The sequence below is a fragment of the Lissotriton vulgaris genome, chromosome 1_2 (genome assembly GCF_964263255.1).
Source record: "Lissotriton vulgaris chromosome 1_2, aLisVul1.2, whole genome shotgun sequence".
NCBI classification, from domain to species: Eukaryota; Metazoa; Chordata; class Amphibia; order Caudata; family Salamandridae; genus Lissotriton; species Lissotriton vulgaris.
Window position 1 is genome coordinate 258,342,030 of NC_141686.1, and position 25,899 is coordinate 258,367,928.

The window sequence follows — 25,899 nt, forward strand, 5'->3', positions numbered from 1 at the left end:
AAGCTCCACCCATGTTTTTAATTGGCTTGTGTCATTGTCCTTCGTAAATGCTACCGTCTGATTGATTATGAGGCTTGTTGGTCCCTCCTTATTAAGGCCATGTCGTCATTTGTGTTCTTCCACGGCTACTGGCCCCTTTACATCGAGTGTTGCACCATATGTGTTATTTAGATTGTGAGCACTATTTTGTTCCTGTGGGTTCTCCCCCTTCCTGCAGTCCATGACTCCTTGCCCCCTGCTCCCTACCCGCACTCCCGTTTGCAATGCAATAGGTCTCGCGTAAATGTGAGTCCTATTGCATTGCAAATGCTTGTTTACACTGTGTTCTATTTTGGTCACTCACTGTTCTCGCGCCCGCACTAGTTTTCAGTCGCAGCGAGAGTCACACTCTGCGAGACACCCCACCAGTGCCATCATGGCGGTACGTTTTTTACTATTATTTTATTTCCGTCGTAGTGGTAAGACACACCTGCTTTGTTATTGTTTATTCACATGTCAGAATTGCATGCGTTTAATCCCACTGTCATCAGTTTCTTGTGATGCTGGTTACTTACCACGCACGGCAAAATGTGTGTGCTATGCAAGTTTGGCTAACCCCACTATTCACTTTAGATTACAATGAGGCACGTTTGGCTATTTTCACTGAAGGGCATATTACCAACAACTAGCAATATTTATAGCTAAATGGGCTTAGCAAGTTTTTTTTATCGCCAAGCATCGCCGGATATTATCGCAGAGATAACATACTATAAGCAACGGTTATCTCTAAAGCGATAAAATATCCGGCGATTGCGGCAAAATCTGTGAATATCGCTGAGAATACAGCGTTATTCAAGCATTAACGCCAATAGGGTCTTAGCCATAATATCCACCTCCCATTGGATATAATGGCTAAGAACTGGTCTGAGCAGGCTTTAGGTTTTGGAGATATTCACGTTTAGCGCAAATAATTCCATCGCTACCCCTGCGTTGATAATAGGCAATAGCGATGTTAGCGACTGTTTTTAGTCACTAACAGGTTGGGTACGCCCACTTTGCATGTCATTAGCGATAAATATTGCTGATATGCAAATCGGGCCCCAAACCGCTTGCTATCACCTGAAAGCTGTTGCTAACTGATGTTAGCGACAGCTTACTAATAAGGAGATAAAACGGCCGCTAAATCGGGGATAATTAAATTTCGACCGCCTTGATAATCTGCCCGTGAGTATCTCCCTTTTGCATGACCTTTTCTTCGCACAGAGCCCCTGATTACTCGCTTTTTACTATTTTAAAATCCCGTACACCAGTCGTGTGGATTAGTGCCTTTACTTTCGTCCCTGGTTTGGATTTAACACACAGCCTTTTTCTCTCCATCTTTCACCATTAACCTTTCGATGTACTTGTGAACAACAATGGCCGTAAAAGGAAACTAAAGAGTAGGCGAGCCCAGGCTCCAGGCAGTGTTCGAAACACATTTGTATAAACGTAGACTCCCTCTAAAGTGCTTTAGTGCACACCGCAGACGTGTTCCTGTGTGACAGGGGGTATAGGTGAATAAATGGCCCCGGGGGTGGAATGTTATGTTATGTTATGTTATGTTATGTTATGCGTTTTTATTTGGCGCATAGATGCTCCAGCTAAGGAGCGTCCTGGCGCCCGACAAGGCAGCTGCACAACACAACTAAACAAAAGAACAAACATATGTATACAAACTAAGGAAATAAAAAGGTTTTCACCGCACGACGAAAGGAAAGCAAATCGCTCATAGCGCGAATCGCCGGGGGCAAAGAGTTCCAAAGGACAGCTGTGCGCACTCGAAACGAGCGTCCACCGGCCCTACTCCGCTTAAAGCGCGGCACCACGGCCAGTTCAAGGTCTGCAGATCTTAAGGGTCGCGCTGGGATGTAGTTGGCCAGGAGGACCGTAAGGATCGTTGCTGGGGACCCCTTCAGAATTTTATAGGCGACGCAGAGGACCTTAAACTGAATCCGCTGGGCCACCGGAAGCCAATGCAGTGACCGCAGGGTACTGGAAGTAGGACAGAATCTTGGGAGGCCTACCACCGCTCTAGCTGCGGCGTTCTGCGGCGTTCTGCGGCGTTCTGAATCCTCTGAATGTGCACGTAAGTACAAATTTCTTCCAAAAGTCGGAGGCTGTCCACAAACTATGACAAGTTCAGACTCATCATCACTGCTGGTGAGCCCCTGCTGTCTGCTCCATATTTCACCAGGTGGAATTACCAGATGTTAGCAAGCGGCTTTTGCACTTGTAATATTGCCCTTGAAAAGACCAGGTTCCTCCTCCCCCACCTTCCCCTGCTGCAGCAGTGGTTGTGAGCCCAGCCCGCCATTTGCCAGCAGCTTGTAGCTGTCCTTCCATCTCACTGCATTCACCAGTAGTGTAGCAAAATCTGGGGGGTTGATAGGGGACCTGACGCTGCAAGGTACGCTGATGGCCAACCCTGAATTATGGCTACCAGGTAGAGCCGGTGTCAGGCTTCTGAGGCTGGGCGATCCAGTGCTTAATTTGTGCCGGTGGCACGCTACTGAGGGCTGGGTGATCCATTTCCACCCACCAAATATTGGCATCTTGTAGTGAGGAAGAGCTGAAATGAAGTTTAGATGTAGGAGTAGAGGGAGACTTTTTACTACAGGAGCTGAAGCTGGCACACGATATTTTTATTGCTTCATGGGAGAGATCCTTTTTTTTAAAGTATACAACACCCTTCCTGGCCCACAGCCATAAAAGCAGTATGTCTTTTCATTCCAAAGCTTAAATCTTCCTCCTTGTAAGAGTAGGCATCGGTTGAGTTACAATATAGGTCTGGATTTGAGTGCAGAGGGACTGATTGTCTGTTCTGGCCACTATATATTTTCCCTTCAACTGTAGATGGAACTGCAGTGCTTTCCACTTCACCACCAGTTATCTCCAATTGTACTACCAAGTTTTCTGCACTTCGGATCAAGAACCCTTCACTTCCTCATCCTCCAAAGTTGCACCCCTCCCCCAGATGCTGACATTTTTCTGTTATCAGAACTGAGCATGGATATTGAAAAAGAACTCCCCGTATTACGTTGTCCTTCACCAGCCATCCTATCAGATCTTGCGATATCTGTGGCGTAACTGGAATCAACTGTGCGTAATTGAGGGGGTTTGGGGCCCAGTGATCCAAGACATGATTTACCGTGAGTTTGGGGTGGTATTGTGAAATGCAGCTGTTGATACCAACTTCATCCCTTGCACTTTCAACAACATTCTTGTATACACTTGGGTCTATGGTAACAGAATCATAAATTTGCAACATTTTATTTGGGGCAAAGCCTCTGGATACTGTTTGAGGCTACACAGCCGTATTAAATATAACAAATATCTCACAGAAACATGAACATTAGAAAAACGCTGTCCGGTTAAATGCAGCAGCTGTTTACATTTTCATTTGTTGAATATCAATTTACTCCTGGAGACTGGAGGCAGAGGTTCTGTAAACGGCCACTAGGGGCGCACTTCGCCTGTTTATAAAATCTACGGAGAACATTGTACGAGAGAGAGGAGGGTTTCCTCTTCTGGGTCAGTGGCGGTAGAGACAGCACCAGCTGCGGATGCTGACATCGCTTCCAGCTTCCCTGTGCACTTATTTTCATCCTCAGACCCCCACAGACAGCTTTTCAGAACCCAAATCTGCACCTACCACACTCTGGGAGGAGGATAGAGCCTGGGAATATCTGCACAGGCTTCTGCCCAGGTAGGAGATTGTCAGCACCTTCTGCTGTGTTTGTAGAAATAGTCTTGATAATCCTGGAGGAAATCTCTGCCAGGAACCGGGCTGAGCTCTGGGGGCCTTTCCTTCAAGCCCTGGGGTCGTTTATGATCATCGTTTGTGTTAAAGAGGGGATCTGTGCAGTGCACTGCATCCAACTGCACTGTGAGGAGTCAGTGCACACTGCACTGCATCTTCCTGTACTATGAGGAATCTCTGCAGAGTTCACTGCATCTCACTGCACTATGGGGAATCAGTGCATACAGACTGAACCCTTTTGAAGTCTGCGTTTAAGCGTTAAGACACTTGGTATTTGTGCACTTAAGAACATTATTACTTGCTTACTACACTGCATCTTACTGCACTATGAGAAATGTGTGCACTGCATCTTACTGTAGTATGAGAAATCTGTGCACTACACTATGAGGAATCTTTACACTACACTGCATCTTACTGCACTAAGAGGAATCTGTGCACACTACTACTCCATTTTACTGCACTATGAGAATTCTGTTCAAACTGCACTGCATCTTACTGTACTACGAGGAAAGTATGCACACAACACTGCATCTTACTGCACTATGAAAAATATGTGCACTGCATCTTACTGCTCTATGAGGGATCTGTGCACACGACACTTCAGCCTACAGAAATATGAGAAATATGTGCACTGCACTGCATCTTACTGCACTATGAGGAATTTGTGCACACTGCACTGTATTTGTCTGCAGTGTGAGGGATTTTTAAACACTGCAGTGCATCGTACTGCACTATGAGGAATCTGCACACTGCACTGCTTTTAACTACACTCTGTGGATTATTGACAAAAGAGGAGGTGTGTGAAAATGGCTCTGCTTTTTACTACTTTGTGAGAAATGTGTGCACTTCTGTTCACTACTGTCTGTGGACTGTTTTACAATGAAAATCTGTACATTGCATTTATTTTTCCTACTCTAAGGTGGATGTTGACAGGAAAGGAAATGTGTGCACTACACTGCTTTTTTACTACAGTATAAGGGGGATTTAAAATAAAGGAGGAAATCTGTGTAGACTCCTTTGCCTTTGACTAATCTGACAAGGGTGTTTGGAGCACAGCTGTAGTCTGCATACTGAGTTACTTTTTACTAAACTACGAGAGGGGGTTAAAAAGAGATATTCTGAAAGAACAGTTAGTTATAAATTCCTTACCTTAGAATTACCCCCAGGCGTCAGACTGGAGCCAGAAAGTTTTTTGTCAGTAGTACTCCTGTGCGTTGAAAGGTGGCCTTAGTCGGCTTCGCGTTCGTTGTTGGCGTGATGGACATTGCAGTAGCTATTTTAGATGATGCCCTCGCGCGCTGATGTCAGTTCTTTCTTTTTCCGCGCCTTCCAGAGCAGATCCGGAGAGAGCGGTACCTCCAGTCACTTTTTGACTGACTTTCTGCCGACTTTTGTTGACCCTGTTTTCGAGTCTTCGACTCCTGGTGCACGTCAGGGATGCCCGGCTTCAAGGCTGGCGGTTCCTGTACCCGACTGATGTTGGTGACGGATCCGCACCGCATGTGCCTCGCTTGCCTGGGGCGTGACCATGACCCCAAGTCGGGCGCTCAGACTGCCGGACCATGAATACGAAGTCTTTGCGGGAGCAGTCCTGAAAGCTTCTCGAGGCCTGGCAGTCTGTTCCAGTGCCGTCCGAGGTATCGGTCATGTGGGAGTTTGAGGGACAGGTCGCGGAGTCATCATCATCATTCTTCTTTCAAGTTTTCGCACTTGGGGTCAGGTAAGTCGAGGCACAAGAAGAAGTCAACGAAGCATCGTCGCTCTTTGACTACTCCCTGTCTCTGGGCTGACATGATGAGGGATGCAGGTGGTGCCCCTCCTGCGGCTCCTCGTGCGGATCCCGAAGGGTCGACTCCGAGATTCCCTCCCTTCCCGGGACCCAGAGTGACCCCTGCCATGCTTCGCCAATTTTACGAATCGATGCATGCTATTTTTGGGCAGCCAGACTCCGCAAGTTCACCTTCAGGCACTGGGGACTCAGCTGGGGGCCCTGGGCCTTCGATGCCAGTAGCTTTGGCCCCGGCTCGGTAGGGTCCCCTTGGATCCAGGCCTGGATCCGGATCGGCGCCGGTTCCACCGGCACCACGTCTGCAGCTAGCGTTGGTTGTGTCCCCAGCCGACATCGACCCCTGCCTACTCCTCGATGTAGACACGGAGCCGGACCAGCGTCAACCGACGCCAGATCCGGTGCCGATGGGTACTTTTGTGCCTTGTCCTGCCCTTGCTCTTTTAGACCAGATTGGCACCCAGAAGAGGGTGAAGAGGACTGGGAGGGGTCTGGAGACCTTTTAACTGACCAGATAGGTTATGAACCGGACTGGAGAGGGGAACTGGGGGGAAGCCAGTGGTCTGAATACCTCACCAGATCTTGGCATGTTGTCTACTCCTACCGTGGCTACGGAGGCGGGAGCGTCTTACGCCGGGGTGTTGCGTAGGGCGGCTGAGGCTCTTCACCTCGAGCTAACTACGGTGGCAGTAAGGACTAACCTCCTGCAGGAGATGCTTCAACCGGCAACGAGCTCTTCAGAGCCCCTGCTACTGTTTAATGAAGTCCTCAGTGACATACTTTTGGGCATCTGGTCCAGGCCCAACACAGGGGCTCCTGTGGATGGATGGTTGCCCGACGCCACCGCCTGGCCCAGTAAGACCCCACTTTCCTCTCCCAACACCCCACCCCTGAGAGCTTTGTGGTCCAAGCCCCCACCTCCAAAGGCGCATTCCCTACCGCACCACCTGATAGGGAATCTAAAAAGCTGGACCATCTTGGGAAGAAGATGTTTTCTTCCTCCTTCTTGGGACTGCGGTCGGTAAACGCTGCATGCCTGTTGAGCCGTTACACCCACTCCGTGTGGGATACAGTGGCGCAAGTACTGCCCCAGTGCCCAGAGGAGGCCCGGACTGTAATCTTCCATGTACTTGCAGAAGGGAGAGACACAGCAAAGTTTACCACCCCTGTGGGCTGGATACCGCTGACTCACTAGGCAGGATGATTTCCATGTCGGTAGCCCTTCGACGCTACGCCTGGTTGAGGTCGACTGGTTTTCAATTCACTCTTATGGACATGCCCTTTGATGGCCGTCGTGAATTTGCGACAAAGCAGACAAAGCGCTGAGCGCTTTAGGGCCTCTCGGCCTACGGCGAGGTCCTTAGGCCTCTCCACCACCTGCCCTGCAGTCTGCCTTGTGCCCCTTTTGTGGCTGTCGTCTCCCACCTCTAGACTACAGCCAACCTCCTGCATTCGCTGGGGTTCTCCATCAACATGCCGAAGTCACACCTGACTCCCTCCCTCTCAGAAGCTCCTCTTCATTGAAGCGGTTCTGGACAAAACGCAGTTTCGGGTCTATCCTCCCGAACAGTGAGTCCAGGATTTTCGGCCTATGATTCCGATCTTTCAGCCTCTATTCCGGATTTCGGTCAGAAAGACCCTCTGGCTACTAGGCCTAATGGCCTCCTGCATCCTGCTGGTGGACTATGCCAAATGGCATATGTGGACTCTGCAGTGGGACCTGAAGTTCCAGTGGGCACAGCATCAGGGTAACCTGTCCAATTGCGTCCAGATCTCGGAGGGCACTGCACACCATTTGCAGTGGTGGCTAATGAACCAGGATTGTGTTGACGGCAGCTCCCTCTCCCTTACCCAACCAGAGTTCACGGTGGTGACCGATGCATCACTTCTGGAATGGGGCGGCCATGTGAGGGAGGCGGAGATCAGAGGCCTGCACATCAACATTCTGGAGCTTTGGGCGATTCATCTTGCATTCAAGGCATTCCTTCCCTCTGTCCGGGGAAGAGTAGTGCAGGTGTTCACAGACAACACCATCGCCATGTGGTACTGTAACAAACAAGGCGGGTGGGGTCTTCGACCCTATGTCAAGAGGCCCTCCGCCTCTGGACATGGCTGGAACATCAGGGCATATCCCTGGTGGTTCAACACCTGGCAGGATCACTGAACGCCAGGCCAGACAAACTCAGCCGCAGGTGCATTATGGCTCACGAATGCCGTCTTCACTTGGAGGTGGTGCAAGGTCTCTTACAACAGAGGGGGGGACCTTAGTTAGATCTATTCACCACTGAAGAGAACGCACAATGTCAACAATTCTGCGCATAGGAATTTCCAAGGCAGCACTCGCTAGGCAACGCTTTTCGTACGGTCTTCTGTACGTCTTTCCGCCTATACCACTACTGTCCAGAGTGCTGAAGAAGATCAAGCGCGATCGGGCCCAAGTCATTCATGTGGCTCCGGATTGGGCACGAAGAGTCTGGTGTCCCGAGCTGCTACACATGGCCATCGATCCTCCAATCAGACTGCCTCTTCGGGAGGATCTTCTGTCGCAGCAGCTGCGAACCTGTCCAGTCTCCATCTCTTTGCGTGGAGATTGAGTGGCAGCAGTTGACGTCGTTTGACCTGCCTCCCGAAGTCTGTGATGCTATCTTGGCAGCCAAGTGTCCCTCCACTAAGACGGTGTACGCCTGTAGATGGAACAAATTTGTGGCATGGTGTGCAGCAAAGGCTGTGGTTCCCCTTTCTGCCCTCTTTTCTGAGGTTCTCTTGTTCCTCCTTTTTTTGGCCCAGCAGGGCTCTGCTCTGGACACACTTAAAGGCTACTTCCTGGACATTTCAGCCTTTTTTAGGCTTCCTGATCAGCCTTCTCTTTTCTAGTCCCCTGTTGTAAATCGCTTTCTTAATGGCATTACTCATCTTTTTCCTCCTGTTCCCTTCATAATGCCTCAGTGGGACTTGAACTTGGTTCTTACCTACCTTATGTGCGCTCCCTTGTGGCCATCACCTCTGCACTGGGTGAGTGAGCTCCAAGCTCTTTCTTCAGAACCTCCTTTTCGGACTGTTCATCCGGACAAGTTTGTCCTGAGAACTCATCCATCCTTCCTTCCATACTGGACAGACCATCACTTTGCCTACCTTCTTTCCGCATCCTTCCAAAGAAGAGAGGCTCCACCATCTGGATCAAAAGCGTGCGCATTGAGGAGCTACGACACCAACCAAGATGGCCGCATAGTCTCCCGGCTCCGCTGACCTCCGTCCTTCGCTCTATTATCCTGTCGCCTATCCTAGTTACCTGCACCGTATCCGTGTGTGTGATTGGACCTGCTCTCCAGTGGTGCAATCCCGGAGTTTCTCCGCCGTTGTGGAGCGGAGTTACGTCGATGATCGTTTGAGGCCTAACCCAGCAGGGACGCCGGGGTCTCGAGTGCGGGCTCTGCCGGGTCCGAATTGAATAACAACGGACTGCTGAATGAGGTCGGGTCCGCTCTCTGGAACACTCGGACTTTTTGATTGGTCTGCTACCACCAGCTGCCTGGTGCCCTACTGTAGGTGAGGTGACGAGTGACACAAGGTGCTGTGTCGCGGGGGTCCCTGACCGGGGGGTTCGGCATTTGCATCGTCGATCACCCTGGGTCGGTGTCTCGCTGCGTATTACGGCTTGCTAACCGTCAGTCCCTCATGGCTTACTCCTGCTCCGCCTAATTTTGCCCCGGAGAAGGCGCCTCTCAGTGGGGACCATCATGTTGGAGGAAGAAAGGCATCTAGCGGAGCAGGCTCGAACTGGCCCGTCACTACGAACGGTGCTGGAGGCACTCATTGCACTTAAGGGGACCATTGAAGTCCAGACTTGCAATTTGTTGTCTGCGACGAAAGGACTCACAGGCCTGAGAGCGGATCCTGACTCGACACCCGTGCCCCGGCAGCTAGCCTGCATTTCAATAGATGTTTCGGAGATGACCCGGCGCTGGAAGCAGAGTCTGCCCCTATTGTACTGGATCTACCTGACTGTACTGTGCCCGATCACCCAATGGAGCCGTTGGAACCCCCAACTGTGTATCCCTTGGAACATTTACATGTCTCCCCCATTCTGGAACTTTCTACTTTTCATCTTTTGCTGTTTCGGACCTTGTCGACTCCCCTCCCCTGTCGATCTTACAAGATGGCGGATGGAGTACAGCCTGGCTTCGGAGACAGGGAGGGGCAACATTGGCACCAACCATCTACATTGAGATCTGCCGTTCTTTTCTCCTCTGTTTACTCCTGTTCTGTAGACTTTTGCAGTAATTTGTGGAAGGGACTTTCTTTAATTGACGACTTTAGTGAATTTGATCGACGGGGCCAGGGTTGAGATTGTTATCTGGGTCTCTCATTGTGGCACTGGGTTTAACGGGATTGCTTTCTTGACCTAACGGAGTCCGGGGCGGGGCTGGCTACGACGGGTGGAAGGAGACCGGGAGTCCGTAGAAATATGCCCTCCTCCAATTTCCCTCACCGAGTGGGGCTCTTTGCCTTTTCTTTCTTTCTCTTCTTCTATATTTCGGGTTCTGATTACTGGGCGACAGGCACGCTGCGAGAGGGGTGGCCGTAGTCATCAGCAGGGGTGCAGGGTGGGGGGTGTGGGGATGGGTGTTCGTTTTTATTTTTGTTCTATGGCCTCTTTTCTTTCTTCTCTTCCCTTGTCTTCTTCTCTTTTTCCTTTTCCAGGTTAGTGTAGTGGGTTCGGCTTTCTTACATCCTTGTTTCTATATCTGTACCTTGACTTTTCTGAGGTTTTGGTGCTCTGGGGCGGACAATAATGCTGGAGTAGACGAATAATAATGTGCTAGTTTATCCTTATGTCTTATGTCTTAACTCCGTTGACTTATTTTATGGCGAGTTTATTTTGGACACGTTGTTTCTTTGCTCGCCCCCCCCTCTTGTGATCCGAGACACTGTGCGACACCTGACTCTTCCTACTTATTATTTTAAAATGAAAACCTCCTATCCTGTGTCCAAATTGAACTTCCATTGCAACCGATCCGTTTTGTGAATTGAGATCCTATGCTCTCCAGGGAGGCGGGTTTGAAGTTTGCGGGTAATAACGTACTAAAATGCTTAGTGGCCAGCCCTGGGGGTTGTAGGTCCTTGTCTGTATTTGATTGCAAATGTTAAATAAAGGTTTTCAACAAAAAAAAAAAAAAGCGTGCGCATTCCTTGTACTTGAATCGCACAAAACAATTCTGGGTGGATGACCAGCTCTTTGTTGGCTACAAAGGGCCCCAAAAAATGTTGGGCCGTGCAAAAACTGACCATCTCTAGACGGGACGTTTTGTGCGTCAAAGCTTGTCATTCCTTGGCAATGAAGGAGCCATCAGTGGGGCTGCGTGCCCATTCCACCAGGGCGACGACAGTTACCACTGCTTTGGGACATGGAGTCCCCCTTAATGACATCTGTCATGGCAGCTACGTGGGCATCGCTGCACACATTCACAAGATACTACTTCCTGGACAGTCAAGTCCCGAGAGACAGCTTATTTGGCCGTTCTGTTCTCCAGGACTTTCTGGTTATGTTATGTTATGTTATGTTAAAATTTATTTGTTAGGCGCTCGTACGCCCGAGGGCTTCATGGCGCTATCGCAGAGAACAAAACAACATTGCAAAACTCAGAAAACATAACAATTGTAAATCAAATCTCAACAGTAAGCCTGATTAAAAAGCCAAGTTTTTACAGAATGTCTGAAAGTGAGAAGATCTGAACTCATTTTTAAAGAAAACGGTAATGAATTCCAAAAAGTGGCTGCCAGGTGGTCAAAGCAGCAGCCGCCAAGACGTGTTTTCTTGAAAGAAGGAACAACCAATAAAGCTTTATAAGCAGAACGAAGATTTACTGAGGGGTTGTATCTGGAAACAAGGTTTTTTATAAATTTCGGACCTGTGTCCTGTAAAGTTTTAAAAATGATACATCCCGTTTTGAACGCAATTCGCTGTGCAACAGGCAGCCAATGAAGTTGTTTCAAGCCAGGTCTAATAGACTGCCATTTTGCCTGTCTGGTGTGAACTTGTTGTGCAGACCCACCTCCGGGGATGGTATTGCTTGGGTATCTGTTCTTAGGTAAGGAATCTATAACTGTTTCTTTCAGATAAACATGTTACTTACCTTCGGCAACGATATATCTGTAAGAAACATAGGTTAGTTATAGATTCCTACCACGTCACCCACCCTCCCTGTTCTGCGAACTGACTTCTAGGGTTAAGGACTTCCTTTCAGGGCCCTAGTTGTGTGCACCAGTGGTCAGTGTCTTGCATGGCTCTGCGCTTCTGGTGTGGAAAGTCGTGTACAGAACTCTCGTCAGCGCACGAGGGCAGCGTCCAAGTAGCTACTGCGACGTTGTCCTGGCGACCACAATGCCAACAATGAACGTGGAGCCGACCAACGCCACCTTTCGACGCTCAGGGGTACTGCTGACAAAAAACATTCCGGATACAAACTGACGCCGGGGGGGAAGGAATCTATAACTAACCTATGTTTCTTACAGATATATCGTTACCGAAGATAAGTAACTTGTTCATCTGGGCACACAGCACTGCTTTTTACTCTTCACTGTGAAAAATCCGTCCACACTGCACTGCCTTTCTCTACACTGTGTGTGGTATTTTCAGAAGAGATGATCTTTTTGCACTGTATCGTTTTTTACTACATTATGAGCGGCATTTACGAAAGAGGAAATCTGTACACTGCACTATTTTCTAACTGCAGTAGAAGCAGTGTTTACATCTACAGGAGGAAATCTATTTTACAACAGAATAAGAGGTGGTTACAAAATAATTGATCTCTTCACACTGCACTGTTGATTACTGATACTATAAGGTACCTTTACAGAGAGAATCTGTAAGCACTGCTCTGTTTTTACCTATACTATGAGGGGCAGTAACAGGAGGAAATCTGTGTACAGGGCATTGCTCTTTATTACACTTTGAGGGGCATTTACAGATTAAACTGCAAACTGCACTGCCTTTTTACAAAACAGGGAGGGTTGTTTACAAAAGAGGATATCTGTGTACATAGCAGTAATCTTTACTACATTAGAAGGCTATATTATAGGGGTACTTCCTGATCTGTAAGGCGTACTGATATTTACTCATACTAAGAGGCGTTCTTTGAGAAGAGAATATCGGTACACTACTTTTTACTCGCACTACGAGTGGCATTTACTGTGGAACGTTTATAAACTGCACCACTTATTAATGACACTGTTATGGGTGTTCATTAAACGAGGGAATCTGTTCATGTTGCAATGCATTTTACTCAAGTTCACACTGTAAGGAGTGCAAACAGATGACAACATTTCTACTCTGCACTTCTTTTTACTTTACTTCACTTTGAGGAGGCATTTGCAGATGTAATTTTTCCACAAAGTTCTGCTTTTTACTGTGACTGTGGAAGAGAAGTTAGGATGTGGATAATCTCAGTTAGATATTGATTTGTTCCGATATTCTTTCCATGTGCTACACAGTCCTACAACTCCCTAGTAACAAACTGCTAGCTTCTGGTGATTCACCTTATATAGTTCCCTTACATTAACAGGAGGCTGGTTCACTATAATTCCACAAAAGGTTTTCAGAACCACTGGTACTGAATGCTTCAATCTGTGTGACTCAGAACCTCATTTATCTTCTGAACGTCTGAGAAGAAGATGAAATTGGGTTAGTCCCTACATGAGGGTCAGCGTCTGTATATATGGCCTTCTTCAGCAAGCAACCCCTGGTAGCATCCCTGAGCAACCTCCTTGTTGTTAACTAGTTGTCTGGCATAGGGCGTGGAATACACATTCAAAAATATCCTCTTATCTCGTTGGCTCCCTTGGTGATTGGAGACTGGTTGAATGGCAAATTAAAGAAAAGTCTGGTTTAGCCAATGGTAGAATTCTGCCTGTTGCACTGGGTGATGTGGAAGAGTGTGTGTCAGACATCATTTCACAGAAGAGCTCAGATTGGTAGTTCCAGTGCTTGGTATCCATTGTTTGCATCCAATTCTCCTAGTATCTGGCCTGTGTTCTTGCATTGTGTGCTCTGCGTTTATGTTAGTATTCTAGTAGTTGCTGCTGTTCTAAAAAACAAGATACTTTTTATCCCAATAAAGTGTATCTTATAGCAGAGATCTGGCACGGATCCTGCAGCAGTAATCCATTTCCTATTAATGTACCAACAGACAGCACTACTTGCCTATCAGAGAAGTTGTAAGGTCCGAAACAGTACATACCTAAGTAGGTATGATGAAAAACAAACTGTTGACTAAGGTTTTAAATAAAGATACTGCTGTGATAGACAACAAAACATTCATTTTAAAACAACAACAGTGAAACAATGGTACATGGAATGATAATAGTAGTTTTATGTACAGTGTGTGCAGTATGTGGCATGTATTGTTCTTGTCTTCCATTCTCATGAGATGGCTTTACATGGTATCTTTGAGCTCACTGCGTGTGGAGCATCCGCGAATCTCAGAGACAGGCAATTCAAAAGATGGTAACATAAAAGTTTGAAATATTTCAGTCTGGATGCTGGTAGATAGTGTGAAAGATTGGAGTCTGGATTGGACTACCAAGTTCGGTAAAATAGATCGGTAATCCCTGGAGAGTGTGTAGTTGGTCTGTGTGTTAGCACAGCTGCCCACGGGGTGTAAGAAAATGTCAGCAATTTGTGGAGGGCCCAATTTTGGATGAGAACCACCCAGCTTCGTGCAACATGAACTTGAGGGTGTGTGTCTGGGCCTGATGAGTTACAATCTTATAGCAGAATGGAGGACCTTGTCCAATGGGGATAGATGTTACCAAGAAGTACTATCTTCAGTTACACTTACAACAAATAGAGAAGTCCACGTACCTAGAGATTCTTGAAAAGCTTTCTGCGCTGAACTAGGGCATGCAGGACATTTATTCTCTAGTTGGCATTTGCCAGGGGATGTTCCGATACAGTGGTTGAATTAAACCTTGGAACAGTAATTGTAGCGTTACCTCTTGAAGTCTTGTAGTAAGTGGTAGATACAGTAGAACTGTCTCATTGTTCCACGGAGCTCAGGAAATCCAGATTCACCTTCATCTCACAGCTTGAGCTCTGTGGCTTGACCAGTTGAACTCCATTAAAGAAGATGGCATAGACCAGTTCTGCCTCACCCGACCTTTGAACTGATTGTTGAGGAAAGAAGCCCCAGCCTGGAAGGAAGATCCACACAAGGCACCGCTGATAAACGTCCTGTCTGGAAGGAAGATCTGAACAAGGCACATCTGACAAAAGACCTGCCTGGATGGAAGATCTGCACAGGGCTCAGCTGACAAAAGACCTGCCTGGAAGGAAGATCTGTGCAAAGCACTGCTAGCAAAAGGCCTGCCTGAAAGGAAGATCTGCACGGGACACAGCTGACGGAAGTGCTGCCTGGAAGGAAGATATGCACAAGGAGCAGTTGTTGGAAGTCCTGTTTGGATGTGGCCTTAAAGCAGTGAGAAACCCACAAACCACAAGTTCCTTCAAGCCCAACTGGCCACAGTCACCAAAGCAGCAACAAGCCTAATCCAGGTCCCGGAGCTACAGAGCATCCATGTATCTCAGGGACAGGGAGTTCCAGTGATGGGAATTTAGAAAGTTGAACGATTTGAGACTGAATGTTGGTAGATAGAGTCTGGATTGGACTACCAAATTCTGGTAGATGGATTGGTAATCCCTGGAGGGTGTGTTGGTCTGTGTGTTGTCGCGGCTGCCCGAGGAGTGTCATAAAATGTAAGACATTTTTAGAGGCCACACTGGACACAATGTATACCTAGGGCCTGATTTAGATTTCGGCAGATGGTTTATTCCATCGCAAATGTGACAGATAACATGTCTGCCCTATAAAAGTGCATTATATCCTTGTAATAAGGCAGACAGGATATATGTCCTGATATGAGTCAATAACCTGTCCAACAAACTCCAAATCAGGCCATATGTCTGCAACAAGTGTTGTAGAAGGATCGAGAGCCATGACCTCTTGGCTATCAGGCCATTTTCTGACTCCTGCTCAGCATTCAGAGTGAGTGCACAGACAGAGGGGAGTACGGGAACCGAAGGACAGGTAATGAGGTAAACTTGAATAGAAGAAATGTTTAAAGGTATAAATGCTGCAACAGACACCTCCTCCCGCTCTACCAAATGCCCATCCAGTCACAAAGAAGCATCCTGGGCCCCAAACAGACAACATTAAGTCTGATACCATGTAAAGGTAGAAAAAGGAGGAAAAAAAGATGAATGTGTACACAACCGTTGCGAGGATATGTTAGGTAAAATATTGGTTGTGATGGATTCTCTACCAGGACTAAATGACTGATATCTTTGCATATTAAATGATATCAATCAGTGTTTATTTGCCTTTTCCGCATGTGTAATGTAAAGGTCGGGCATTACAATGAACTCCTCATTGTGTTTTGTAAAAAAAAGCACTGCTTTGTTTTTTTATGTTGACTTTCAGGGCCAGAATCAGGTCCTGTAAGCAGTACTAGTACTAAACCCACCTCAATTTGCAATAATGAACACATCTTCTAGGTTAGAAGAAACTAGAAATGCTTGAACCAGGGGAGCTGTTGAAAGTGTCAAAGGTGACTTAATGAACTGCAAGGTAAAGACAGGAGTTTGCATTTGGGCTGATCCAGTGTGAACAGGAAAGCACGAAGAAGTGTGTGAATGAAGTTACTTTGGTTATATACTTCCTGGAGGGATGAATGAAATGAAATGAATGAAATGAAATGAAAATTGCACTTGTATAGCGCTAACTACCCGGAGGCCTCGTAGCGCTTGTGACTGAATTTACTTAGCGCGGGCTCAGGGCAGATCAGCAGGATTTGGCATACAAGTGTGTTTTCAGGGCTTTCCTGAAGGACAGATGGTTACTGTTTCCTCGAAGGGATAAAGGGAGGGTGTTCCAGAGTTTAGCCGCATTATGGGAAAAAGAGCGGCCTCCCCAGCGGGCTTTCCTGACTCTAATGGAGGTGGCCAGCTGGAGGGTACAGGAACGGAGGGAACGGGACGGGACATAGGGAGTAGCCAAGGGATGTAGGATTGCGAGACCTGTGCGATGAAAGGCTTTGTGTAAAATACACATAGCCTTAAATTGTACTCTTGCCACTATAGGGAGCCAATGAAGCTCCCTTAGGGCGTTCCTCGCTGACTGCCAGCGAGGGAGGTTATAGAGTAGGCGGGCCACACTGTTTTGAGTGACTTGGAGCTTCTGGGTGGCAAAGGTCGGAGCTCCCATGTAGAGGGCATTCCCATAATCCAGGCGGGAGAGTATAAGGGCCTGAACCAGAATCCTCCTTGCCTGGAATGGGAGCAAAGGGAGCACCTTCCGCAAGTGGCGGCGGTCTTTGTGGCTTGGACCGAAAAGTCCAAAGCTTTATCAAACCAGATCCCGAGGCTTTTTATTTGGGACTTGGGGACAGGGGGCGGGCCCAAACATGGTGGCCAAATGGATGCAAGGACAGGGGGAGAAGGATTGCCCAATAGGATGACATCTGTCTTCTCCCCGTTAAGTTTTAAGCAGGAAGATTGCATCCATCTGGTAACAGCCTCCAGACAGGGGCCTAGGGTGTGGGACGATCCCTCAGGGTGGTCTAAGGAGACCACCAGTTGGGTATCGTCCGCGTAGGTGACAATACGCACACCGAAGGGATGGACTATCCTGTCTAGGGGTTCCATGTAGGCATTAAACAGGGTGGGGCTCAGGGAGGAGCCCTGAGGAACCCCACACCTGAGTGGATGTTTGGGAGACACCGCCTCACCCTCGAAGACCTGGAAGAAGCGGTCAGCCAGGAAGGATGTCAGCCATTCCAGGGCCGCGCCCGACACGCCCATGTCCGCCAGTCGTTGTAATAGCGTGACATGGTTAACCGTGTCGAACGCGGCGCTGAGATCTCGTAGAATGATGGCGACTTTTCCACCCCGGTCCAACACGGCTCTTGCCTCTTCCGTTACCGCTAAGAGAGCGGTTTCAGTCCCATGCAGAGGACGGAACCCTGTCTGAGAGACACGCAGAAGACTATTTGACTCCAAATAGTTCATCAAGATGTTATTTACGTGCCTCTCAAGCAGTTTGCTCAACCAAGGGAGTAAGGAAATAGGACGGTAATTCGCCAAGTTGTTCTGGTTGAGATTGGGCTTCTTCAACAGCGCCCTCACCATCGCGCACTTCCATGGAGGTGGTACGGATTTGGAGGTGATGGATGTGTTGAGAGCGTCCAGTATGACCGGGCGAATAACGTCCTTGACCTTAATGAGGGTCTGAGGGGGTGCTGGGTCGTTGGGAGAGCCAGAGGTAATTTTAGGGATAAGTCTATCCAAGGCAGGAATGTCCAAGAGTGGAATTGTATCGAGCGTACAAGAGACAGAAGAATCGGAGGTTGTAGGTACGAGGGGTTCCGTGTCATTATTGGCATCCCAAAAGGAGGAATATATGGTCTGAATTTTTTGAGAAAAGAAAGTGGCCAAATCGTTACAGCGATTTTGGGCGCCTTCAGCAGAGGGACACTCGGCAGGGGGTGTGACGAGGGATTTGACGATTTTAAAGATTTCCCTTGGGGCATTAGCGGCTGCATTAATTTTGCCACTGTAAAAAGAAGCTTGTGCCACCTTTATCTCCTGTTCGTAGAGCTTGATGGCAGCTCTATATTCAGCCTTCCTGAGTTGGGAGTAGTCCTGTCTCCAGGCTCTCTCCCGTTTACGACAAGCTAATTTCATGGGATACCTTTGTAATATACTTCCCGAAGAGTTACCTTTGTTATACACGTACTGAAGAGTTACTGAAATAACAACAGCCGACCCTCATCCCTCTCTTTTTTCCACAATTTGTTCTTGTTTAAATAAAATCTTGTCCATGTGTGTCTACCTAAGGCTGTAGCAGTAGCATGTGGGTGCTCTGTGACCGCCCTTTCTTTACTAAGTTACGCTGTGAACAATGGTAAATCACCTCCTTTTCAGAAGTCAATGATATGTGACATGATCAACAGAACTTTTAGTTAAATATCTGTGTATGATGAAATATTCATTGCTAGGTTTCAAAGATGGTAAAGGAGAATTGTCTTTTACAACGAGTTAAACATTGTGAATTCACATTCCATCATGTTTACATTTAGTAATTTTAAATATCTTTACATCCAACAGAAAACAAACCTTGAATGCATGAAATGATTATGAATAATGAATGCTGTAAATCTGCAAAAAAAAAACAAGAAATAATGAGCTCCAGTATTCAGGAAACATCATGGCAATCAGAGACAGAAGAACCTGCACATAAACTAACCGAGCCATGAAGAATCAGTCAAGGGCATTTCAGAGGACGTAAGAGTCTGAGCTGTGCACCTCCACGCAATAAGACTAAAAAATAACATGTAGAACATTTAGACAACAAAACTGACAAACCACCTTCATTATAAACAGGTGTCCAACACCAGCTTTGATCGTGGGCTCAACATGATATGGTACTGCAGTGCTCTGTTTTCTAAAATTATAATAAGCCATCATTCAGGGCTCTAGGTATCTTGTAAACTCTTTCTGCCCAAACCCCAGTAACCAGAGAAAAGCACAATAGAGTGGACCCAGACAACTGAAGTGTAAAGGAAAGAGGGGTTCTGCTATCTCCAAAACAATGGGCTGTACCGATTTGCAATGGGCAGAAGGAAGATTAAGCTTTAATTGCAAGAGTGCAAAACCATTATCCAATCTAAAGACACAATTGCCTACAAAAAAACCTTATACATTTTATGAGTGTGGCAAGTATTTGGAGGCTATTGAACGTTTCTGTTAAACAAGAAATCAAACGTGCAATATACCGCACAGACAGTGGAAATAACACAAGTTCTTTATCAGCAATGTTGGCCCATCAGGAAACACAGTCTTGGGATATAGACGAATATATACTCAACCCAGAGACATTAACCATGAAAGAAAAATCATACGCATGCAATGAGAACTTTAGTTTGTCATCATTACTAAAGTGCAATCAGCAAATACACACAGGAGAAAATCAATTCAAGTGCAGTGAATGTGTGGAGAGCTTTAGTCAATCAGCACACCTAAAAGAGCATCAAATAACCCACACAGAGGAAAAGTCATCCAGGTGCAGTAAATATGTGAAGAACTTCACTTGGTTATCGCAGCTACAAACACATCCCCGAATATACACAGGGGAAAAACCATACAAATGCGATGAAAGTGTGAAGTGCTTCAGACAGATTTCGCATCTACAGAGACATCAGCGAAAACACACAGTGGAAAAATTATTGAAGTGCAATGACTGTAAGAAGAGCTTTAGTCAATCAACACTCCTTAAAGAGCATCAAAATACACACGCAGGAGACAAACTATTCAAGTGCAGCAAATGTGTGATGAGTTTTTGTCAGTTATCAAGTCTACAAAGACATCAGCGAACACACACAAGAGAAAAATCATACAATTGCCATGAATGTAGAAGTAGTTTTAGTAGTTCCTCAACATTAATGAATCATCAGCAAACACACACAGGGGAAAAACCATTCAAGTGCAGTGAATGTGAGAAGAGTTTTAGTCAGTTATCACACCTACAAGGACATCAACGAACACACACAGGGGAAAAACCATACCATTGCAATGAATGTGGAAGTAGTTTTAGTAGTTCCTCAACATTAAAGAATCATCAACGAACACATACAGGAGAAAAGCCATTCAAGTGCAGTGAATGTGCAAAGTGCTTTAGACAGTTATCAGACCTACAAAGACATCAGCAAACACACACAGGGGAAAAAACACATCATTGCAATGAATGTGGAAGTGCTTTTATTGACTCTTCATCCTTAAGGATTCATCAGCGAGCACACACAGGGGAAAAGCCATTTAAGTGTAGTGAATGTTGGAAGAGCTTTATTACCTCTGGACACCTAAAAGATCATCAGCGAATACACACAGGGGAAAAACCATTTAGGTGCAGTGAATGTGTGAAGCGCTTTTGTCACTTATCAAATCTATATAGCCATAAGCGAACACACACAGGGGAAAAACTATACCATTGCAATGAATGTGGAAGTAGTTTTAGTAGTTCCTCAACATTAAGAAATCATCAACAAACACACACAGGGGAAAAACCATTCAAGTGCAGTGAATGTGCAAAGTGTTTTAGTCAGTTTTCACACCTACAGACTCATCAGAGAACACACACAGGGGAGAAACCATTTTATTGTAGTGAGTGTGGCAGTGCTTTTATTGACTCTTCATCATTAAGGACACATCAGCGAACACACACAGGGGAAAAACCATTCAAGTGCAGTGAATGTATGAGGAGCTTTATTCAATCAGGACAACTAAAAGAGCATCAACGAACACATACTGGGGAAAAGCCTTTTCGGTGCAGTGAATGTGTGAAGAGCTTTAGTCACTTATCAAACCTGAAAAGACATCAGCGAACACACACTGGGGAAAACCCCTACACCTGTTGTGAATGTGACAGTAGTTTTAGTGACTCTTCAGCATTAAGGAATCATCAGCGAACACACACAGGGGAAAAACCATTTAGATGCAGTGAATGTATGAAGAGTTTTAGTCACTTATCAAACCTATATAGTCATAAGCGAACACACACCGGGGAAAAACCATATAAATGCAGTGAATGTGTGAAGAGCTTTAGTCACTTATCAAACCTATATAGTCATAAGCGAACACACACAGGGGAGAAACCATTCAAGTGCAGTGAATGTTTGAAGAGCTTTAGTCAGTTATCACACCTACAAAGTCATCAGCGAACTCACACAGGAAAAAACATTTTAGTGCAGTGAATGTATGAAGAGCTTTATGCAATCAACACACCTGAAAGAGAATCAGCGAACACACACAGGGGAATAACCATTTAGATGCAGTGAATGTGAAAATATTTTTAGTCACTTATCCTGAAAAAGACATCGCGAGCACACACCGGGGAAAACCTCAAACATTGCAGTGAATGTGGAAGTAGTTTTAGTTACTCATTAGAATTAAACATTCATCAGCAAATGCATACAGAAAAAACCTTTTAAGTGCGCTTAATGTGTGAAGAGCTTTTGTCATTTATCAAACCTACAGAGCCATCTGCGAACACACACTTGGGGAAAAAAACATATGACTGCAGTGAACATAGAAGTAGTTTTAGTGAATCTTCCACATTAAGGATTCATCAGCGAACAAGCACAGAGTAAAAGCCTTCCAGGTGCAGTGAACGTGTAAATATTGTCAGTTATTAAGCCTACGGATACATCAGGAGACACACACAGAGGAAAAACAATATCATTGCAATGAATGTGAGAAAAGCTTTTGTCAGTTATCAGATCTCCAAAGACATCCGCAAACACACAGAGGGAAAACCATACAAGTGCACTGAAAGTGTGAAGAACTTTGGCTATTTTCAATCCTGCACAGCACTCAGCGAGCACACACCTTCAATTAACTCACATAGAAATAATCCTAGAGATGCAGTGAATCCGCGAAGAACTTAAAAATAATAACAATAATATTGAACCGTCTGTGAAAATAGACCTGAGCAAAAAAGTGATGTTAATGTGAGATGAAAGAATTACAGAAAAAGATAAAATTACAATTATATGGGATATTGAAATACCAGATGATAGAAGACCCGACTAGCAGGAAAGAAAAAAACAGATAACAATATTTGTAGAACTATGAAAGTGTCTTTTCCCAGTGATAAATAACTTTTTTACACAGTAAAACAACATGACATACCAGGAAACACATACGAAGACTAGCACAATGTGGACTAAAAGAAAATAAACATTGGTTAATTTTATTTGGTGAAGAAGAGATACAAAGAAAAACATCCAAGCACACCTGATCATACTAGATGTTAAAGCAACACTATGAACAGTACTGGGGCTAACAAGGGTATTTTCAGCTAACTTGAGGTATTTGTGATAACACCTATAAACCGAACACACCCAGACTGAGACCCTGCAAGAAGAAATAATTTAACAAGTGCACACTGGTGAATATTCACAGCTGATTGTGGTGTTTTGTTATTTCATTCAACATTGATGATTCAGTGACAGTGACCATTGAACAGTGTCCAAAAGCACAAGAAGTGAAAGTAGCAAAATGTGAACTGTTAGGGTGAATGCTTTCTGTGCACAACATTTAGCCCCCAAGCCCTGACGTGAAAAAAGTGAAAAGAACAGAATGTGACCTGTGACTCTCAGAGTTAATGCTTGCAGTGCACAAAATCTACCACCCAAGCCCTGACGTAGAAGGAGTGAAAGGAACAGAATGTGACCTGTGACTCTCAGAGTTAATGCTTGCAGTGCACAAAATCTACCACCCAAGCCCTGACATGGAAGAAGCGAAAGGAACAGAGTGTGACCTGCAACTCTCAGGGTTAATGCTCGCAGTGCACAACATTTACCACCCAAGCCCTGACGTGGAAGGAGTGAAAGGAACAGAATATGACCTGTGACTCTCAAGGTTAATGCTTGCAGTGCACAACATTTACCACCCATGCCCTGACGTGGAAGAAGTGAAAGGAACAGAATGTGAGCTGTAACACTCAGGGTTAATGCTTACAGTGCGCGGGTTTACACTCAAGTCCTGATGCGGAAGAAGCGATGCTACAAGTGTCTGGAAATGCACCCATCATAGTGGCACTTCCCAGAGGTGTCCAACATCGATCTGAATCTTGGCTCACTGCTGACTATGTAAATGACTCGCGTTTACATTAATTGTATATGAATATGTTTTATGAGTTTTTCTTATTTACAGAGAATCATTCAAACGAATCCTTACTGGTTAAAGAAAAGAACCAGTGCATGATGGCAAAATTATTGATAGGAATTATTGGGGAATGAATGAGGCCAGTACAGAGAGTTTCTCATAAACCTATGAGCACCATGAAAGGGTGAAGGTGAGCAGTTATAAAGTTATATTTATTTGAGGGTTTTAGTTTGTTGAAACGCTCCTGCAAATATCATATCCAGAATGTTGCTCTTCCTATGTCTCAGACAAACTCATTTTTAATGTTTTTTTCCACAATATGCGAGGCTGCTCCTCTGAGACCCTGTGAGGATGTACAGTGCTAAAAGTCTAGCAAAGCCAAATTTATGGTGCTACTCCACTGGCAAACTGAGTAGGACCTGCTTCTGCTGTAGTCATATGTTACCTGTAAACTAGAATGTTTTGGGTTTATCTGGGGGCTAGTATTTCCATAGCACTATGGTTGTGTAACTACAAATATTATTTATAATGGAATTAAGAGCCCTCCTGGACTGGGCCAAGAAAGGGGCAAGTACGTGACATGTATGGATGGATGTGTTTGTTACCCAGACCCTGCTGAGATTCTGGGGAGAATGTTCACAGACGGCCCGATTCACAAAGGTAACTTCCATGTAAATTTACAAGTGTGGAGTCTCTACACTCGGGGAAGAGACTCTGCATAACTTTACGACATGTAAGTACCTTCGTGAAACGGGCTTTGAATGTTTTAGAAAATATTTGTTGTCCTTGAGTGTAAGTGATTGGCATGGGGATCTGGGATATCTCACAGTTTATTCTGCTAATGGATTTTGTTAAAGTGCCTTCCTTTCATGTGCATATTCACTCCAGTACTTCTAAAGGTATGCAACCACATCTAAAAATTAATGCAATTGAGTATGATTACTAGATTGAGGCATTTCATAATGGTAGTGGACCAAAAAGGTTGACATAAAAAAACTTGGATATCAAAGTGAATCTGTTTATTTTTGTGAAGGGGTAAATCAAAGAATCTTGAAACCTTTTTATTTTTCTGACCCTGGTTCACTTGAAAACAGCTGCTAGTCCATATGTTTATAAAGCTGGTGTGAGATAGAGATGCATCAGTTACTGCACTAGGTTTATGTCCAGTAGTCTGGGACGAGATCACTTTCAGACTTTGTAAATTAAACTATTACTTGCTGTTGAATGGCAGTATGAGCACAGCACATCTATGGAGCCAGAGCTCTGTCTATCCTGGCTTGTTTGGTATGGAAAACAATGGGAGTAAAGTATGGCGAATTCCTAGACTCATGGCTACCTGTCCTGCATCACATTGCGTGGTTTCACTGAGAATTGTGTTGGCCACCCAGGCTGGGGGCACTGGGGTTATTTAACTAATTGAAATGATCACTTTATTGATAAGACATCTGTCCCTATCTTTCACATGTACAGTATAAGGAGATGCAATCATTAGCTATGACTTCGAGGCAGTGTATTTGTGCCCCTAAAATGAAAATAATTATTTCAGGTGATGTAGAAGTTCTGGAGTAATAAAACATATTTAAACTAGAGAGAAATTGTCTAATTCTGTGAATTTTAGCTCATAAATGACTTCATTTACCTAAAAACTGTATCACCCATAGGTTGGTGGATGCTGCTGGTACATGTTTCAGCAGGTTTCGTTTAACTATTGACGAGATAAACTAACAAATCATTTCAGTTAGTCTGTGTATCTTTGAATGTTTAATTCAAATTGACTCAGACCTCTCAATGAACTCACAGATTGGTTCAGGTACCTAGGCCTGTTTTTTCAAACTTCGGAAGCTGCGGAAAATCAGAAGTTTTTTAGCAGAGAGGCCAGCATCCAAATCACTATTACCTTGATTTTTTTCTAAAATGAACTATGCTAATGCTATTTACCTCGTCCCTCCTGAAATGAGAAGCATCATTTGCAGCTGATCCAAAACCAAGCATCCAGAATGATTTAACACAACAAGGCAGACGTTGCCATGTCAAGCCAATACTGAAGGAACTCTGCTGGCTCCCAGTGGAGCACTGTCCCATGTTTAAAACTTGATGTATACTGTTTAAAGCTATACATGGTACTGACCCGCAATATATAACCTCAAGAATTCAGAGATACTCTCCACAGCGCACTCTAAGATCCATGCATATGAATATTTTGGTGGTGCCTAGACGCAAACAAATAGGAGGGTCGCGCTTTTCAACACAGTGTCCCCCATTCTGGAACTCTCTTCCCCCTCTGTTGAGATTAGAAACGGACCTCTTGCGCTTCAGGAAAAAACTGAAAACCTGGTTGTTCACCTAAGCCTACAGCTAGATATGGACCTGTCAAAAACGGTGCCTTGAAAAGGAAAATAAACTGTCCAGCGGCAAGAGACCTGTTGTTAAACGTGCGCTCTTCAAATCCCCATTAACATAACATAACATAATCAAACATATAATCAATTTTAGACGTGTGATGAATAATATTATTTTGATGCAGTGGGTGTTTGCTTCCCACCAGTGTTTATGAATTGATTACACTAAGAAAGTGTGTTATTGGTTGAGTGGGGGTGAGATCTCCACTCAGGCAACAAC

At 45.4% G+C, this 25,899-nt stretch overlaps 1 protein-coding gene across 1 annotated transcript; it reads left to right on the top strand.

Annotated features, from left to right (window-relative positions):
• The first annotated feature begins 3,588 nt into the window (after positions 1-3,588).
• On the top strand, positions 3,589-24,768 carry LOC147736456 (uncharacterized). Its single transcript, XM_086953187.1, has 2 exons — positions 3,589-3,724; positions 18,724-24,768. The coding sequence occupies exon 2, from the start codon at positions 19,323-19,325 to the stop codon at positions 21,363-21,365; it is 2,043 nt and encodes a 680-aa protein (XP_086809313.1). The 5' UTR covers positions 3,589-3,724; positions 18,724-19,322; the 3' UTR covers positions 21,366-24,768.
• The last annotated feature ends 1,131 nt before the right edge of the window (positions 24,769-25,899 follow it).

Excerpts from the sequence above, each read along its gene's own strand:
- LOC147736456 (XM_086953187.1), top strand. The coding sequence starts at position 19,323 with ATGAGTGTGGCAAGTATTTGGAGGCTATTGAACGTTTCTGTTAAACAA.